The sequence below is a fragment of the Phaeoacremonium minimum genome (assembly GCF_000392275.1).
Source record: "Phaeoacremonium minimum UCRPA7 unplaced genomic scaffold PA7_03_scaffold_610, whole genome shotgun sequence".
Lineage (NCBI taxonomy): Eukaryota > Fungi > Ascomycota > Sordariomycetes > Togniniales > Togniniaceae > Phaeoacremonium > Phaeoacremonium minimum.
This window is the reverse complement of record NW_006921512.1, coordinates 328,808-346,130: the sequence shown is the minus strand read 5'-3', so window position 1 is coordinate 346,130 and position 17,323 is coordinate 328,808. Positions and strand designations below refer to the sequence as shown.

The window sequence follows — 17,323 nt, the reverse complement described above, 5'->3', positions numbered from 1 at the left end:
TGACTTTCCAGTCGAAGCGCAATCGGGTATAAGCTCTGATCGGGTACCGTCTGATGCATGCAAGTGCCCGTCAGAGGCCAAGCGGAACTAGTAAGATCATTTCACTGGGATGGACGCAAAGCTGCGGCCTCGTAGTGTATCTCGAGAAACAATGAGACCAAGATGGTCGTGGTTCCTTCTCGGTCGTAGTCATGATTGTCGCCGGACAGTGCCACGTAATGACTAAGTAGCCACGTTGTGCTCTTAATACCGAACACTCCTCAGCTCGATACTGGTGCATCAGAGCCAATATCGTCCCCATATTTGGTATTCGTCTTCGGTTCCTCGAAACTTGAAATCTATCTCCACAACATCCTGAAAGCCCTCTTTGGCTTTCGGCTCTTTGAAGCGAGATGCGAACCCATTGAATGCGAGCTTTGGGAGGGAAGTCCTCGACTCGGGGTTCATCTGTCGGACTCAGTATTTGGTTTTATAGATACAATAAAATCGCCCGACTTACCGGTCTGTTCATGGCACGGACGGCATCGTTGTGCTCTGCTATAGGGATCGGAGTCTTGAACCACAGGCACCTGATTGGGACCTTGTTTTTTCTCGCCAACTCAATCCATTGTGCCCGGGTGTCTGGGTCTGCGTTCGTATTATCTGTGCAGAAGTCAGACGGCATTACTGTCATTCGCAGATATGATATAACAGACCTATCGCTACAGAATCACCCTCTGACAAGTGATCGGCTGCCGCCCTGAAACACTTGTCCTTGCTATAAAACTTTTGAGTGATGTTGACGACCCGATAGATCAGCAGGACATACCTCTTCAAGATATCTTGGTTCACGCGCTCGTACCCCAAAGGTTTCAGATACTTCCAGTAGAATGTACTTTTGCCTGCGCCAGGGGAGCCACAGAAGAGGACAATGTCCTTGTCATTCTTCTTCTCAAACAAGGGAGTATTCGTCTCCGTGAGACTTGAGGCGGTGAATGGGTAATGAGTCAGGTCGAAATCCCGCGTAAAATCTCGTGGCTTTTCACCCATAAAGAACTCCTCTGGCGTCTGGTAAGTGATCCCAACGTTGGTTGCGAAATTCCTATCCGAACAGCTGAAATCTTTAGGCACTGCAGTTGCGCCTTTGAGCTGAGCCTTTCGTCCTCCAGCATCCCCAACGAAGATGCTCTTGCTCGTGTCGACATCCTCTTGCGTAAGTCCGTAATCTTCGCAGACCTCCTTCCACATTCCTGTACGGGGCTTACGAAACCCATCCTTGCCCGTTGCAGCGTAGAGTGTAAGGGGAATGTCGAGCTGAGAGAGGACCGCGCTGACCTTTTGCTTGAAGGAGGACAGTCGATCTTGAATCGACTTCTTCGGACCTTTCGCATTTCGATCAGGATGAAGCGTAATGCCGCCTTGGTTGGAAAGAATAACAATTCGGTACCTGAAAATAAGTGAAGGGTTAAAAGCCTATTAACACAATGCATGCACGTAAGAGTTTCACCTACCCATCAGTGTGGTAGAGTGAGCGTAGCTTCGCTGGAACAGACATATCCCACCACTTCCAATCTGTCGGGCTGTCGGCATGCTTCTTGCCAGAGGCGCTGGTGATCAGAGTAGAGTCCTGGACAGAAGGTCAGCACTGGCCACGACCATGCTGAACAGCCCAGGATGATCAGCTCGTACCAGGTCAAATGCCGCTATTCGCCGTCGTTTTGTCGCCGATGTGTCTTCTGTGCCCTGTGTCTCCTTTGCTGCGTCGGGCTCGTATCGTGCGACCAGCAAGGTGGCCGGGGTGTCGTTGTCGGGTGCTCGTTCAGACCAGACGACGCGGTCCTTGGGCTTCTGAGAGGTCGGAGTAAAGAAACTGGCAACAGCATTTTCTAGAGACGGATTATGAGTTAGCATTGGGCCCAAGCTGATGAATTAATGCAGGCAGTGTTGTAGTTGGGAGAAAGCCATCAACACCAGTTTGGATTTCATGGTGAAGAGCCTGCTTGGATTCGACGGACTAGGCGGGAACAAAACATACTGGTGACGGTGCTCTGTATCTTACGCTTCAGAGGCGGAGGCGACACTGAGGGGTCATTCTCGTCGGCCGCCCGCTTTCTGGGGACTGGTGTCGGGGCCATGAGATCGTTGTGTCTATTCACTTGGAGGACGAGGACGGATTGCCTAATGGTATTCGACTGCAAGAGAACCGGCCGGCAATGCGCTGGTCAAGATGAGACAATCATTGCAGATCTGCACCTAGTGAAAGCCCAACGTTGCGCAGGCCATGGCACCATGAGGCATCCACCGTGATAGATTCGCTGAGGCACCGCTCGATTGCTGAGGTGAGGTAATTCAAAGTAGAAGGGCTGGTAGGTCGGGTACAGTATCCTCTCAAGCTTCTCGACGAAATGTCTACAAATGTTTCGAACCGCGCTGGTACCCCACCAAAGCCATTGGAGCGAGACGCGGATGACACACGGAAAGGCGTGCCAAGTCATGTGACTACCCAGAGGGCACCCTCTCCGCCAAGTGTACCACAGTAACTCGTACTGTCTATTCTCACCCAAAATGCTATTGGGAAATCTCGGGGAGAGATCTCGTACTCCCTTTACTCCATTGAACCCAGGGAAAGATTGGGGGTAACACGGGATCTGGACAGGCACAGTCCGAATCGATCCCGAGATACGCCCATAATCTGATCACACAAATAGGACGCTGCTAAGAAGATCCTGACTGAAAAGCTTACTGCAGACCAGAACCCAGAGAAAAAAATGCATGCATGATATACAAGGATTTTAGGTTCTCTCTTGGAACGAGCTATCACATGATGTGCCTGGTTGCACCTAGAACATTTTACTCCTGGGTGAGCTGCAACTAGTGCCTCTGGGTTAACAAGGATACGAACTTCTATACTCTAAGTAGTCTTTTTCAAGCTGGCTGTTATAGCTCCTTGAAGGATTCTGGTGATGAATCTAGTTAGTTCTAATTGCGTACAGGCCAGTGCATACCTACAATAACACTTCAGTCGTATGTTTTGTCGATTCTGTGGTTATCAGGCAACATGATCAGATTTTATGTCGTAATACAATGCCGAGGGCTGGCCGTGACCGGACAGAGACCCCACAATCCTTCCTTCTCGCGGCTCCGGGGAACCGGGGCATGTGTCGGGGGATTCACTCGTCCACGAGGAATGCCCCGGAGGTTTCCTCAGTCATAATCTGGAGATTCCGTTGCGGTCGCCTGGGGACGGCCCGACTCATACGAGAGTACCGGTACAGCAATCTCTCCACGTTCTGGCCGCAAATAAGTCACTGGACCAGATGGTCAAAGTCGCGCGCAAGGTGGATGTTTTGAAAAGTGACACGACAGAAAACTGTGCTCGCAATCAGCTTCAGTTGGCATCAGAGGCTCAACCATTGCGGTGTTTGAGATAGGTCAATATTCCAAGTTACAGGTGGCATCCTTCAAAATGGTGGGCACAGAGCTTGCAGTGACCGCAAGACGATGGGCCAATCCGTTGCCTTACCAGGCGAGTGGTGCGAGACGATCGTGAACAAAATGAGCAGATCAATGGTAACCTTCTCCTGTCACTTTAACTATTTTGGTTGGTTCACGGGAGAGTAGCAGTAAGATCTAGATACAGACACATGTACAGGTACTGAACTGTACCATACTGTACGATGCGAAAAGTGAAAAGGCTCGCATGACTTGAGCCAGTCGTCAAAAAACCATCATAAAGGCACCTTTTGAACCTCAAAGGCTCACATTGAGTATCGTTAGAGTATCATCAACGGCAGCAGGTGAAGTGCAGTCTCGAAGACTTCAATCCTGCAAACCATGCCGGTAGTGCATAAGAGCACAAGCCTGCCGTCTTGGCTTCTTGGCTCTGCCAACGGCTCACTCGCAGCTGTCAGTTGCAGTCTTGTCCTGCATCATGTGTGTTGATGTCCTGGGCTATAGCAGACTAGTCCTTGTCGGGCCACCTTGTGCCGAGGCCATGTTGTCTTGTTTTTTTCGCAATGAGATGCGATCAATGGTTACGTCTCGGGCAAATTGGGCACCGGTGCAACGTTGGTTCGCTCCCTCAGCGGACGGGGCAATCTCCAGACAACGCGCCGGTGCTTCAACCAGTTGCGGTTCGGCGTCCTTCGATTAGGCTTCTCGAGTCATTTAGCGTCAATCAAACCCATTCGATTCTGCTACACCGTACTGAGTAGGGAATCCGGGGCGGGGCGCGGGGCCAACTGGGGGAAGGTTGCCGTCTTCAAAAGTCGTGCCTTGTATTCGGTCCGTTAGCGAACAGCCCTGGGTTTGGCGTTTCTGGTCTGGTTGTCAGCCCCATGCCGTTCAAAGCCTGTCGAAGACTACTGGTGGCGCCATGATGTCACACATCACTGCTCATCAACGCACGTATAGTCCATCGTAGTCTGCTCTAATGCATGGGAGGCATTACAGTGTACAACTTGGCTGCCGTCATCCAAGCGCAACTTACTGCATAGCAGCCTCTAGATTAGCCAGAAGAAGCCAGTCGGGCGATTTTCTCTAAATGATTCGAAGGGCACTACCGGACGCCACTGACAGATGAGCTGGGGGACGCTGGTCTTGACTGCTTGTTGGTGGGTTTGATCGGGTGCGCCGAGACAGAGCCTCTGGGGAGCATTTGGACGGTTGATTGATGATTCAACTTCAGCACAGAACAACCAACGGACAACAATGGCCAGTCTGCCCAGATAGAGTAGAATCCTACGTACAGTACATGGAAACACAATGCAATTTGACTGGCTTGACAGCGAGTCAGATCAGCAGGTGCAACACTCGACGTGCCACGAGGTGCTCTAGAAGGGAAAGTGGAATCTGGGCAGTCCGCCTTTGTTTGCAGATCCTGGAGGGCTGCGTGATTCTCTGGTTGGCTCCCTCATCTACAGTATACAACCTGGGTGGGATGCTCACATCAATTTGTTATGCGGAGTAAGCCGCGCAGTGACTTGCCGCACGTAGAACTGTGGCACAAACTGGCTTGAAAGGGCATGTCCCCAGAGTTCATTGCGACCCAAGATTGGGACGTAATCTTCTTTAAATCCGAAATACTCACGCGCCAGCATTGATGGATGATCATGAAAGCTTGCGGCAGGTGAAGAAAGGACTGGGGGGAGCTTGGGGTATAATGTGTGATCCCAGCCAAAAAATACATAGACATTGTAGGTAGGTAGATGTCCGCTGCACGTTGGCGACGGCTCCGGAACGGAGGAATGCACACGGAAAATGGCATGGAGACCCTGAGAGACCCTCGTGTAAGTCATGCTACGGGAGAGCCAGAGTGCTCCACAGGAGACGATCTCGCCGCACCAGTCAATCATGGCTCTGTCCTCCGAATCGTTGGTGGCCATCAAGAAAATAGCATCAGAAAGCGTGTCACTGTCAAAGGTGGGATGGTGTCAATGCCAATTCCACTGCCAAGCTATGCAGAACGGCCTTCAGACTTGGGAGCCAAGCTTCAGAACGGCGTGCAAAAGTCCATCGAACCGTGGCACCCCACAGCGAGGATCGGCATCGTCATGTCCAGTCCGGGGGCGATTGGCTCGGCGGCTTTGTGGAGCGAAGAGTTGAATCCTGCTCCCTGGTGCTCTCCATGGGGCAAGTTGCCTTCCTTGAAGTGTTCTCCAGCTTCTAGTGTCTGGAATCTGCACGCCTGACTTATTAATGCACTTTTGCAAAGCAGATGACCGTCACGTTTCGTATCCCATCAGCAAGCGGCCTGATGCGTAATTGTGTGTATAGATGCACATGTACATGCCCCTGTCCTTAGAGCGAGCTTCATGGTGAAGGTCGCTTACCATCCTTTTACCACTGCTGTCCCTAATTAATTTCGTGGATACAGGTCAGCTTCAACAATATGCCAGTAGTAGATCTATCTATTTGAGACTTTGATGTAGCGTCGTCACTGGTGTGGTGAAAACGGACAGATCGTAAGGGCAATAACAAGAGACCAAGAGTCTACGCGTACATAAGAGAAGCCCGGTTGTGGAGTGCCGACGCCGCCCGCACCTTGCAGGTTGCCATTGACGCCATTCCCGCAGCCACCATTCGTCAAGCCCTGGTCTAAACGATCTTATTCCCTGCTCGCATAACATCGGACAGGGAAAGACAGAGAGCATGTGCCCGCCCCACTAGAGACTCTTGTTCTCTTCAAACCAAACAAGCTCCCCATGTCACGTCAATTGCGAAGTACCTGTAAGAAAGAGTCGCCCGCTCAATCGGACTTGGTCTGAATTGGGTTGAGGAAACAAGTTGCGAAGCCAGCAGTAGCTTAGTCTTGAGTAGGGATATGTCCAGGTAGCGAGAGCTAGATGTGAAAAGATACATGGAAGGTGGAGTTACACTTCACAAACCGCCCGTTGGCTACTCTACGGCTAACGGTACTTTCTCGGACCTAACTAACAAGACGTGACTGTCAATCAGGTCAGCTCGAGGTCAGGCAGTAAGAACCACGCAGTACGTATCCTCCGCGCCTTCCCCTTTCCACCCCACCATGACCACCGTGACGGAGATGGAGCCATGGATCCATGGATCCATGGCCATCACGCAGGTGGCTCTTCAGCGGAAGTCGGGGCCGAGGGTCGATCCCCAGGTCACCAGGAAACCAGGGCCAAAGGGTTTGTAAACCTTGACCGTCTCCCGTTCTCGTGGTAAGTATTAATATCATGGATGTCCCCCTCCATGTCCCTCGGGAGCCTTCCTGTGTCTCTCCGTTGCCCTTTCACCCTACTGGTGTCTCGTCACCTTGAATACATACCATTGATACCCTCTTCCTAGAGGTTGCGCCCAATATGCACTTCCCTAAAGTCGGCAACATCTACTTCATTGCCGCCGTCGCTGTCATTGGTAAGTAGTCCTTTCTCTCCGTTGCGTACGATATGTCGCGCATTCCCACCTTGGTCTTCATGATGACCCAGTGCGCATGTGCATACAACATGGCTAACTTGCGCTCGTCCAGGCGGCGGTCTCTTTGGCTTTGATATCTCGTCCATGAGTGCCATTATCTCAACCCAGCCGTACCTGTGCCAGTTCAACCAGCGTGGTATAGATAAAAATGGCAAATGCCTAGGTCCCAGAGACGATGTCCAGGGTGGCATCACTGCTGCCATGCCTGGTGGCTCGTGGCTCGGAGCTCTGGTCAGCGGTTTCCTCTCCGACATTCTCGGCCGCAAGACCTCCATCCAGATCGGCTCCATTATTTGGATCGTTGGCTCCATCATCACCTGTGCCTCAGTCAACATCCCCATGCTTGTCGTTGGCCGTATTATCAACGGCTTCAGCGTCGGTATCTGCTCTGCTCAGGTCCCCGTCTACATCTCTGAGGTGTCTCCCCCTTCAAAGCGTGGCCGAGTTGTTAGTCTGCAACAATGGGCCATTACCTGGGGCATTCTCATCATGTTCTTTATCTGCTACGGCTCTTCGTTTCTCAACGGCGATACCGCCTTCCGTCTGCCGTGGGGCCTCCAGATGATCCCCGCCGCTCTCTTGTTCCTAGGTCTTCTCTTCCTCCCTGAGTCTCCTCGATGGCTGGCGAAAAAGGACCGCTGGGAGGCCGCTCACAGCGTGCTTACCCTCGTCCATGGTCGCGGCGACCCCAACTCGCCATTTGTTGCCCGCGAGCTCGCAGAGATCCGTGAAGTCGTCGAGTTTGAACGTGCCAACAGCGATGTCACCTATCTGGAGCTTCTACGTCCCAACATGATCAACCGTACTTCCATCGGTCTTTTCACCCAAATCTGGTCCCAGCTAACTGGCATGAACGTCATGGTATGTTCCCATACTAATTTCGCACAGTCAACAGCAGTACTGATTTGCTTCTAGATGTACTACATTACCTATGTCTTCACGATGGCAGGTCTCGGCGACGATGTCCTGCTTCCCTCGGGTATTCAATTCGTCATCAACGTCGTCATGACAGTTCCCGCCCTGCTCTGGCTCGACAGATGGGGCCGTCGCCCAACTCTCCTGGTTGGCGCGTTCCTTATGTGCCTCTGGCTCTGCGTCAATGCCGGCCTTTTTGCCGTCTACTCTGTGCCGCCATACGAGGGCCAGTTCCAGTCCGAGTCCGAGTCCATGAGCATCACCGGCCCACCGGCGAAGGCCATCATTGCCTCCACTTACCTGTTCGTCGCATCCTACGCCCCAACTTGGGGGCCCGTCTCGTGGACCTATCCTCCAGAGCTGTACCCCCTGCGCCTCCGTGGCAAGGCTGTCGCTCTGTCCACATCTGGTAACTGGGCCTTCAACTTTGCCCTGGCCTACTTCGTCCCTCCCGCCTTCGCCAACATTACCTGGAAAACCTACCTCATTTTCGCCGTCTTCTGCTTCGCCATGTTCTGGCACGTATTCTTCATGTTCCCAGAGACCGCCAACAAGCCCCTCGAAATTGTAGATGAGATCTTCGATGACACGAAGCCAGGAGCCATCAAGTACATCGGAACCCCGGCCTGGAAGACACACAACGACCGCAGCATTATTCGCGCCGAGCGCAATGAGATCAGCTCCGAGGAGAAGCTGGGGGGTTTCGAGCACCACGACAACAAGCCGGAGACCCAGGTCTAAACCAAAGGATTGCTATGAAGTGGTGGAAGATATATGGTTCGCCAGCTGGTGTTGGTGAATAATCCTGCTCCACATATTGGACATCCACTTCCAATATTGGCTTTTCCCAAAAGCCGTTAATATGAAGTAGAATTATGGATAGCCTTAGTTAAATTATACCCATGTCAATTTGATTGAAGTAAACTCATCTAATTTGAGCGTTGATAATTATGTTTCGCCACCTTCTTCGTGTGTTTCGTAGGAAATGCCAAAATTCGCATGGATGCTACTCTTATAAAACCGAAGTCATTCGGAGAAAGCAAAGTAACATGATGTGCAAATAATGTCTCCGTAGCGTCTACGGACACGACATAGGTCGTTATGCTGATGCGACTTACCAAGTCATTTTGCTCTGTTCAGATGAAAACGATACAACACAATTGTTTATTCATACTGCCTAATTGCCTGCCTCCTTTTTCGTGTCAACTCTGGCCAGCTTCATCTATGAAATAGATAACTGCACGAGCACATGAGCATTTGGGTCTATGCCAGGACTCGGTAGACGTCTAACATTTGACGAATCCAACTGAAGAGGACTTGGTACACTAAACTTTTTCATCCGTCAAACAAAGCAACGAGTCATTTAGGAGGTCGTAAATCGAATCTTAAAAGAATAGCGGCGCGTCTGACTCCTCCCTCGAAGGAGTGACACATGCCAAATCATGAGATGTGTTCAAAGAGGTTGGAGGTCCGAGTGGCGAGGCTGATATAAAAGCCGGTTCTAGTCTCTTGACTATGCCGCTTGATGCCTCGTGCCTTGACATGACAGGGGTAAGGTCTTGAATAAAGATTGGAGTTATCACTATGCCTCCCAGAGTGTCTCCAGATGCCGAAACCTTAGAAGAAGAAGCACCGCGCGCCTCGCCTTCACTACCACCAGCTCATGATGCGTGGATTCCTAATACCGGAGGTCCAAGGCCAGAGAGAATTATCATTAAAGGACGCCGAATCGTGATCAACCTTACATGGGTGCCGGGCGCGAGATATCTCAGGTACGAATGCATCAACAGCGCCCAGCTGCGAGAGGACAACCCAGTAGGAAACGGAGTCGGTCCAAACTATGTTGTGCCACCAGAGATCAGACCCATCGTTGGCGAGCTGGGTTTGATAGGAGTCGACATCGACTGGAGCCGGAATTCCCAGGACATGGTGTTTCTCTGCGGTTGGCATCTTGCCCGCGTAAACAACAACACTCGAAGGCCCAATACACCCGTGCCAGATATCTCATGGGCCTTGGCGTCTTTCTTGAAGAAGTTCAACTACATTGTGATACCATCAATGGACGCAAAACTATTCACGCATGCATGGTTACAACCTGACAATATCCAGCATCCAGGACTCTGCATTACCTCCATTTTCAACGACTTCTTTGCGGACACTGAAGAGGATCCTCGAAAGTTTCTTGTGTTTCATGTGCACAGCGGAATGTCCCTGCTGCCCCCGGGCTACGCCAATGACGAATTCATAAGGTTTCTAGGTCCTGCCGAAGCGCCTGTATTTCCTGTTCGCACTGTAAGAAACATCGTAATGCCCCATTTGAGTTACTACGCAGGAGGATTCCAAGTAATTCCTCGCGATCATGAGGCTCCACTCGAGATTAGATGGCGTCGACGGCTGCGGATCGCTTGTGATTATACTCCGCCCAGGGATTAATCTTTGGTTCATAGAATTCTACTTAATGTTCGTGGATCCTTGCAGTCCAGAGCCGGTCAGATTCCTACATGTTCTGTTTAACATCCCAGTAAACGTGACTTTCAAGCAAGAGCAAAAGTCTCCTTGCCCGAAATCCGGTATGCAACTCCGGGAGTCCGTTCACTGATTTAGACCGGCAAACGATTAACTTCGATAGATACCTAAGTAGTATCATATTCTATGTCGTTTTGTTTGGCTGGGCTAGAAGCAACTTGAACTGCGGCTGTCTCTAACCGTGCCTCCTGTGCCTAGCCGAAGGAGACACTACCTGCGCATTCCAGCGCATCTATATGCATGCCTTGACTGCGCCGCCGTTGACAAACCTGACCCTGTCGTGATTATCGTGAGGTACGCTGTCCTCAACCATCACAGGACGTTTGAACGGTGTGTGACAAGCACGGACTTCCGCCGCAGGTAACCTCCCTTTCTTCCATAGCCTCTCTTCTAGAAGCCGCCGACGTCAGGTGGGCTGAGCATGCCGGAGACAGTGTGTCGCAGGGCCAGACACGTCTGCCGCCTGCCGCCGACCCCTTAGCGCCACGTGTTTCGACTGTCGGGAGCCATGTCGTCGTCGGTGGGTGCCCGGGCAGACGAGATGTTCGGCAGCAAGGGGGCTGAGTGGCTGACAAGATGCTAACCACCATTGGCACACATCACAATCGTCGACGGTCCCTGGTCGTCATGTTTGCTTCAGACACGATAGGCAGGCAGGCGAGCAGATTGTTTAGTTTGTAATGATTTTGTTTTGTTTGACGGCTATGCCTTACATAACAACAGCTATTCTGAGGCTTCGTGACACGATCGCTGATGCTGGGGGTTCCGAACGCCGTGCTTCCCACTGATGAGACGAAGCACAGCGTCAGCATCGCATCAACCCCGTCCATTTTCCGTCCCTCTTGTACTCTGCACATTGTCTTGCGCAGATCCTCAGGAATATATGTATATATCTTTCTCGCCAGTGGGCATTCATACATTGATGCGGTGTACAACACGGCAAACCACTTTATGCCTCGCCTCGCCTCCTCCACCTCGGCTCGTCCTTCCTGAAAACCCAATTTAAACATGCCGGTAGCCTCGCGACTCCGTACGAGATCAGTATCTATCTGTGACATGCCGCGAGCCGCAAGGCTTCCTGGTCCGGCGCCCCATATCTATTTTTCCCCTCCGGTCTTTAGTCCCACGCGCCGGCTGCCGTATGTACCCAAAGTAACACGTGTGTTTTTAATAGTCTCAAGAAACCTCTGTGAAACGCCCGTTTGTTCAAATTTGAGCCTTGCAGCATCGTCGCTTGGCCCACTGTAACTAGATACAACAAGAGGAGGCGTCAGGGGTTGATACACCCCATACCCATAGCCACCATAGTGCGGGCGACGCCGAAGCTGGCCCCGGGCCAGAATAAACATTTAGTCTAAGTAACAAGAAGTTAAGTGCGATATCATAGCAGGCTTGCCATTGCTAGTCACGCATAAGAAAATCAACAAGGGGGTGAAAGGATAGTTGCGAGTACAATCAGAGTAAAAATAGCAAAGAGCATGCCTGTCGAGGCTGGTCGTGGTAATGAATGACTGAAAGCTTGGTGGGTATCCTTCGATGTAAGACAGGAAACGAGAAAAGGAAGACGTAGAGATCGTGAAACAAGATGCAGATCAAATCTAGTTCATCAAGTCGTGTGTGGTCATTATGTAGATGGCGCCGTATCCTCGGGCGTCCTTGCGGACTTGGGTTGCGGCACGATAGATCGATCGACCTAGGTATTGTTGCCGCTGGCCGCCTCTCACTTGCGCAGGCCAACCTTGCCTGCCAAGTTCTTCCAGAACCTGGATGCGCCGTTCTGTCTCTCTTCAATGCCGTGTTCGCGAACCATGACGGCGTCTCGCATCATAGGGCCAACTATGTCAACATCTCCGAGGTCAGGGAATTTGCCTTCTGCGTCAAGCATCCCCCTAGGCACTGCAGCTGGAGCGGCGTCTTGTTGGCGCATGCAATGTAGTTCAGCAGCATCGCTGTTTCCCATCGCTGCAATGAGTTCCATGACAGTGTCGTGCGCGACCTTCCACTCCTTCTCGGTCTCCGTCCACTTCGCCTCGGTTAGAGCGTATGTCTTGGAGGTGGTACCGTAGTGCTCTCCTGTGCGCACGATATGCTTGGTGAAGTTAACCCTCGCTTGATCCCAGTCGGCCCGGAACAGGCGGAGAGAATCCAAATCAGCGACCTCGGGCACGTATGGCTTTGGCATGATGGTGTAATTGGCGTGGCCGAGGCGGTCTGACCAGGAATCGTACGGCTCGAGCAGGTTAGGAAGAGCTGCTGCTGCGTCAACTGTGGTGATGACGGGCGCAGACAGACTGCTGATGAGCGGCGGTCGGAAGGACGAGAAAGATGGCTTGGTGCTGAGTGGTGGCGTCGCATACATGGTGGGAGAGTTGAGCTCCGAATTAGACAGAGGTGCGACTGTAGGCGACTGCAGTGGAGATGGAGGTTGCGACTGATTCTGGGACGAAGGGATCTGGGTCATGAGAGGTGGTAGAAGAGGAGTTGTCGCCAGAGCTCGCTCTCGCTCCAAGCTCCGCCGAACGTTGGCTTTCTCGATATCCAAAGCGACCGGAAGAGCGACACTTTCTGTGCTGTCGTAGAAGGACAGCGCAGGTGTTGGTGGCAAGGGGGGTTCGTTTGTCCTATCAGGCGCTTTGCGACTTGGCGCGGAGAGAGAGGATGACCGACTAGAGGGAGCGCGAGATAGAGTCGAGGTGTGCTCGAGCGATGGCTCGGAAGCGGGCGTGAAGGTGTGGTTGGAGCGCTTTGACGACCGACGTCGATAGAGCGAAGGCAGCCTCGAGCCAATGCGCGTCGCCAGACCCGACAGGGGCGAGTCAGCGCCGTTGCGGCGCTTCTTTGTGGTGGGCGAGGTGGCATCGATGTCTCCGTCACTCAGGAAGCCTATGTCGTAGTCGATATCATACTCGACCTGTCTCCATGTCGCACTCTGAATCATGTCTGATTCTTGATGAATACAAGGCTCGTCACCTGTCAATGCAAGATAATTAGTCAATGCGCCAAAGCCAGGACTAAAAACAAATGAGGCACAGCACGTACATAGGCAGTCGTACAGGCCGAATTGATCAGCGAGGACGGCGGAATCTTCATCTTCGCGCTCCAACGGGTCCTCCTGGACATCAGGTAGGGAACGCTTTCCTGACTTGGTGCTGGTGGTTGTGCCGCCATGAACGAGTTGACTGGGCGATGCGGGACTATCGGCGCATGACGAGGACGAAGGTGGTATCTCAAGGGACGAGGTCGAGCTTGAAAACCGAGCGTGGCCGCCGCGCTGGGAGAAGGTGGGAGTCAGAGGCGAGGCGAGATCGGACGAGGAAGAATTCGCATTGGAGTAGGTGAAGGAATTCGTCGTTGTTGTTGTGATTGTTGTGCTCACGGTAGAACTCGAAGCTGCTGTGGGAATCGCGTTGGCCCCCATCGCTTGGCCGTCGGCGTCCGTTTCGCAGACGGGTGTTGTTGGTGATGTATGGAGTTGTTGCAGCTGGGCCATCTTGTCTCGCGCCTCCACCACCTGGGGCAGGATCAGCGGTCGCAGCTTCGGCGACATGATCGAGACGTCGTCCGCCGTCGGCGATGCTGCGGTCGGTAGATCGATCGACTGGTGTCTTGTTGGTATTGTGTTGGTATTTTGATGTTGGTAATGCCGCGACTTGGTGTGTGTTCGCGTGTGTGACTGCTGCGTCAATGTGGGTGCCGGCGTGCCAACATCAACAGCAGTGCAGGGTCGATCACCAACTGACCGAACCTGAAGATCGGACAGACAGCAGTCGAAGTGCGACTGGGTATGGCGTGGTGCGTGTGAGGGTGAGGGTGAGTGTGTGTGAGAGAGAGAATCGGGTGCTTGCTTGCTTGGCCGTGGGCGGCGCAGATGGTGAAAACTTGGTGGTTGGGTCTAGGCCCGGGCGGGTGGTAAGTTAGGGGTTAGGTAAGCAGGCTAGGCGTTAGCGCCCGCTAGCCGGAGGGAGCGCACGCGGTACAACGGCGCACCTTCTCTTCAGGGCTGGATCGGGTCGGGTCAGCCAGTCAGTCGGTCAGTCTGCGATTGAGTCAGGCACCCATCCTATACAAACTGTACGGCACAGTGCACTGCAAAGAGTGGCAAGATAAGAGAAAAGAGAATGGAAAATAGTGTGAGGCGATTGTAAGGGAAGACACCAATTGAAAAATAGGTTGAGAGCTCGCATTAGAGTAGAGACTAACTAATAGTCCCCAGGGGTGAAGTAAGATAAGTAAGGTAAGGCATGTTGAAGGGTACCTCACTCCCATTTGAAATGCAATGCGGTGCGATGCGATGCGATGCGACGGGAGAGAGAGAGAGAGAGAGAAACAGAGACATACAGGCACCTGGGCAGAAGAATGATTGGCTATTGGCTATTGGCTATTGGCGATAGAGGCCTGACCTGAGGAGGGAAGACAGAGGAGGGAGGAGGGGAACGGGAAGACTCAATGCGGGGTGCGGTCTCTCTGCTCTCTGGGACTTTGGGGTGGGAATGCTGTACCTCGATGATGAGAATGGTATGGACTGTACGACTCACCTGCGCTGGGGACCTGGACTAGTGTGAGATGATGACCTGCGTCTTCCCGTGTGGTGTGGTGTGGTGTGTGTGTGTCTCGCCGAAGCCGAAGGAGAAAAAGAAGAAGAAGGACTTGGATGTTGGTGATGATGATGATGATGATGATGCGTATGATGGGTACAGTACCGCACTTGGAGGCGTTCCGCAGGCTTTCTTTTGATCGTTCGGGGCGTTCTCTTGCTTCTGCTTGTGCCGTCTTCAGTCGCGACAATCTGCCAGTAGCTTATCGATGTTATGTTTAAGTAGCTGAAATGGCTATGAGTCGTGGCTTGACTTTGATGTTTCGACCTCAATCGCAACACGGGATTGTCTCGGTGTCTATTTTGGTGGTGACGGTTTAATGTGTGTAAGACGGCGGCCCGGGCGTGTGGATGTCGACAGCCGGTTTCCGGGGAGTCGAGGATTGGATAGATAATAAAGAACAACAACAGCAATACTGTATCGCAACAATGATAATAGAGAGAGCCGCAACAGAGGAAAGAAGGTTCGTCTGTCCCTGCTGTTCGATGGAATCGCCTTTCCCAAGAGCAGGCTTCTATCGTCGGGACTTATATCAACAAGTTCCCCACACTCCTCAACCAGACCCTTTTCTCATATAATGTACGTGTGAATGCACGGCGTCAGTGTGCTGGATGAGAGGCAAGTCCTTGGCCGTGATTCTTCGCTCGCTACTGTGTCCCCCCACACTGAAGCTGCACACTCAAGCCCTTGAGTCTTTAATAGATCCTGTCGTGCTTGCTCGCTTCTTTCTCTTCACTTCTCGCTCGTCTCAAGTCGTGGCTTTCGCGGCCAGAGCCCAGTCACCAAGAGTGGGTGCAAGTGGTCACGGGAGGCGGTTGGGAGCTGCAATGCCAACACGTCCCCTGGTGGAATATGGCCTCCCCCCCTCCCCCTCGAGGCTTGAGAGAATCAAGTCGCGACGCGGCAGTCCCAGGCAGGGCAAGGCCAGGCCACTTTTGTCCTGATCCCCGAGAAGCTCTTCAAATAGACGCGGGGCAAGTTGGAAATGGCCGCGATACGTGGTTTGGTTTGCACACCTACGTATCCAGCGCGTCAGGGGTGTCGCACACAGCAGCTGGGTAGCACTGGTTCCACGTGTAGTTCGGGCACGGTAGCTTGCTGCGTGAAGGTAGCAGTCGGGCGGCGTGGGCAGCAACCAACAGGGCCCTCGTCGTCCACCGCCTTTCGTGAGGATCGAATAGGAATGCGGATGCTGTCGTGTGGTGGTTGCGCCCGTGCCTTGATTCCAAGCAAGCCAACCGGCCGGGTGAGCCAGCAAGCAAAGCAAGCAAGATCAACTGGGGGTGCAATGAGTGAGCTGTCGTCCCCGGAGCTTCAGGTTTTCGTTTCCGTGAGGTTGCCGGATTGCCAATCAAATCGTCTGCAGCTGTCTACTCTGAAGCTGTCCCAAAAGGTCGGGCCAGGGAGGTCTCTTCTGCACGAACCACCAGTCCGCAAGCTATCCTGGCTCTACTTGCTAGTCTGGTATTGTCTGTTGTTCCTGGAGCTTTGCTCAACAAGATCGATTAGAGCACCTTACGCACACATGAATCGTTGTTTCCGAGACAGGATTAGGTTTTGGCAGAGTAGGACTGAAAGATTCTGGGATTTGAAGTTACGGACGGCTGGTTGATGCACACGTGAGCCAATGGTCTGGTAATTATTAGCCGACGTTCAAGTCGTGATATCCTCGTGATATCCTCGTGTAAGTCGCTCTGCCCTCGCAAAGCACCTGAGTACGTTGCTGTTGCTTCTCCACAGTTCGGATGGCCAGCACAACACAATAGACTGGATTAGAATAGATCAAAGATGACCGAACGGGTATGAAACCGACGGAAAGGGACAGCTCCAAGAGCAGGACACAGCAGTCTGTGGTAGACGCACAGCACCTCCAACTGAACCTAGGGCGAGCCACGAAGGTTATAGAGGCGACACTGCAACGTGCGGAACTGATGGAGGCCGAGCCGGAGGGACGGCAGCAATGGAAAACGTGTGCAAGCCTGGTGTGGGTGGATTAAGTGCTACCCAAGTGTGCTTCTGCCCTGACAGCCAGGCGGGGCCCCAAGCGACTTGGTGCTCCCCAATGCCTAAGCTATCCTTGGACTGGGCCCAGGAGAGATGCTACTACTAGAGTGAATTGAGGGACTACTGTAGTCTCAATGCTCTCTCGATTGTGCCAGATCCTCTGGGTGCAGCTATGCTCCTCTCGTCTGTAGTCCTCCGTTGCCTATTAGTAAAGTGCCAGTACAAGTCAAGCTTCTTTGGTCATAAACGCCAATTTTGTTGCAATGCAGTAACTACTGTCAGCTACCACGAAGTTGCTTAGCAAGTGGGCTATGGTGCAGTCCTGGAGACAAGACTTACTGGTTGAGGTCACTCGGGCGGAGTAG

General features: G+C 52.6%; 3 protein-coding genes across 3 annotated transcripts; 1 reads left to right on the top strand and 2 right to left on the bottom strand.

Annotated features, from left to right (window-relative positions):
• Positions 1–279: 279 nt before the first annotated feature.
• On the bottom strand, positions 280–1,890 carry UCRPA7_8812 (putative bifunctional polynucleotide phosphatase kinase protein; the record flags this gene model as incomplete). The annotated part of the gene is made up of 5 exons (XM_007921322.1): positions 280–447; positions 500–642; positions 696–1,426; positions 1,491–1,606; positions 1,669–1,890. The coding sequence occupies 5 exons, from the start codon at positions 1,888–1,890 to the stop codon at positions 280–282; spliced, it is 1,380 nt and encodes a 459-aa protein (XP_007919513.1).
• A 4,633-nt stretch (positions 1,891–6,523) lies between these two features.
• Positions 6,524–8,574, top strand: UCRPA7_8811 (putative high-affinity glucose transporter protein; the record flags this gene model as incomplete). Its single annotated transcript, XM_007921321.1, has 4 exons — positions 6,524–6,629; positions 6,790–6,858; positions 6,971–7,779; positions 7,834–8,574. The coding sequence occupies 4 exons, from the start codon at positions 6,524–6,526 to the stop codon at positions 8,572–8,574; spliced, it is 1,725 nt and encodes a 574-aa protein (XP_007919512.1).
• Positions 8,575–12,079: 3,505 nt separating this feature from the next.
• Positions 12,080–12,718, bottom strand: UCRPA7_8810 (putative only prolin and serin are matching in the corresponding protein; the record flags this gene model as incomplete). Its single annotated transcript, XM_007921320.1, has 1 exon — positions 12,080–12,718. The coding sequence occupies one exon, from the start codon at positions 12,716–12,718 to the stop codon at positions 12,080–12,082; it is 639 nt and encodes a 212-aa protein (XP_007919511.1).
• Positions 12,719–17,323: the final 4,605 nt, after the last annotated feature.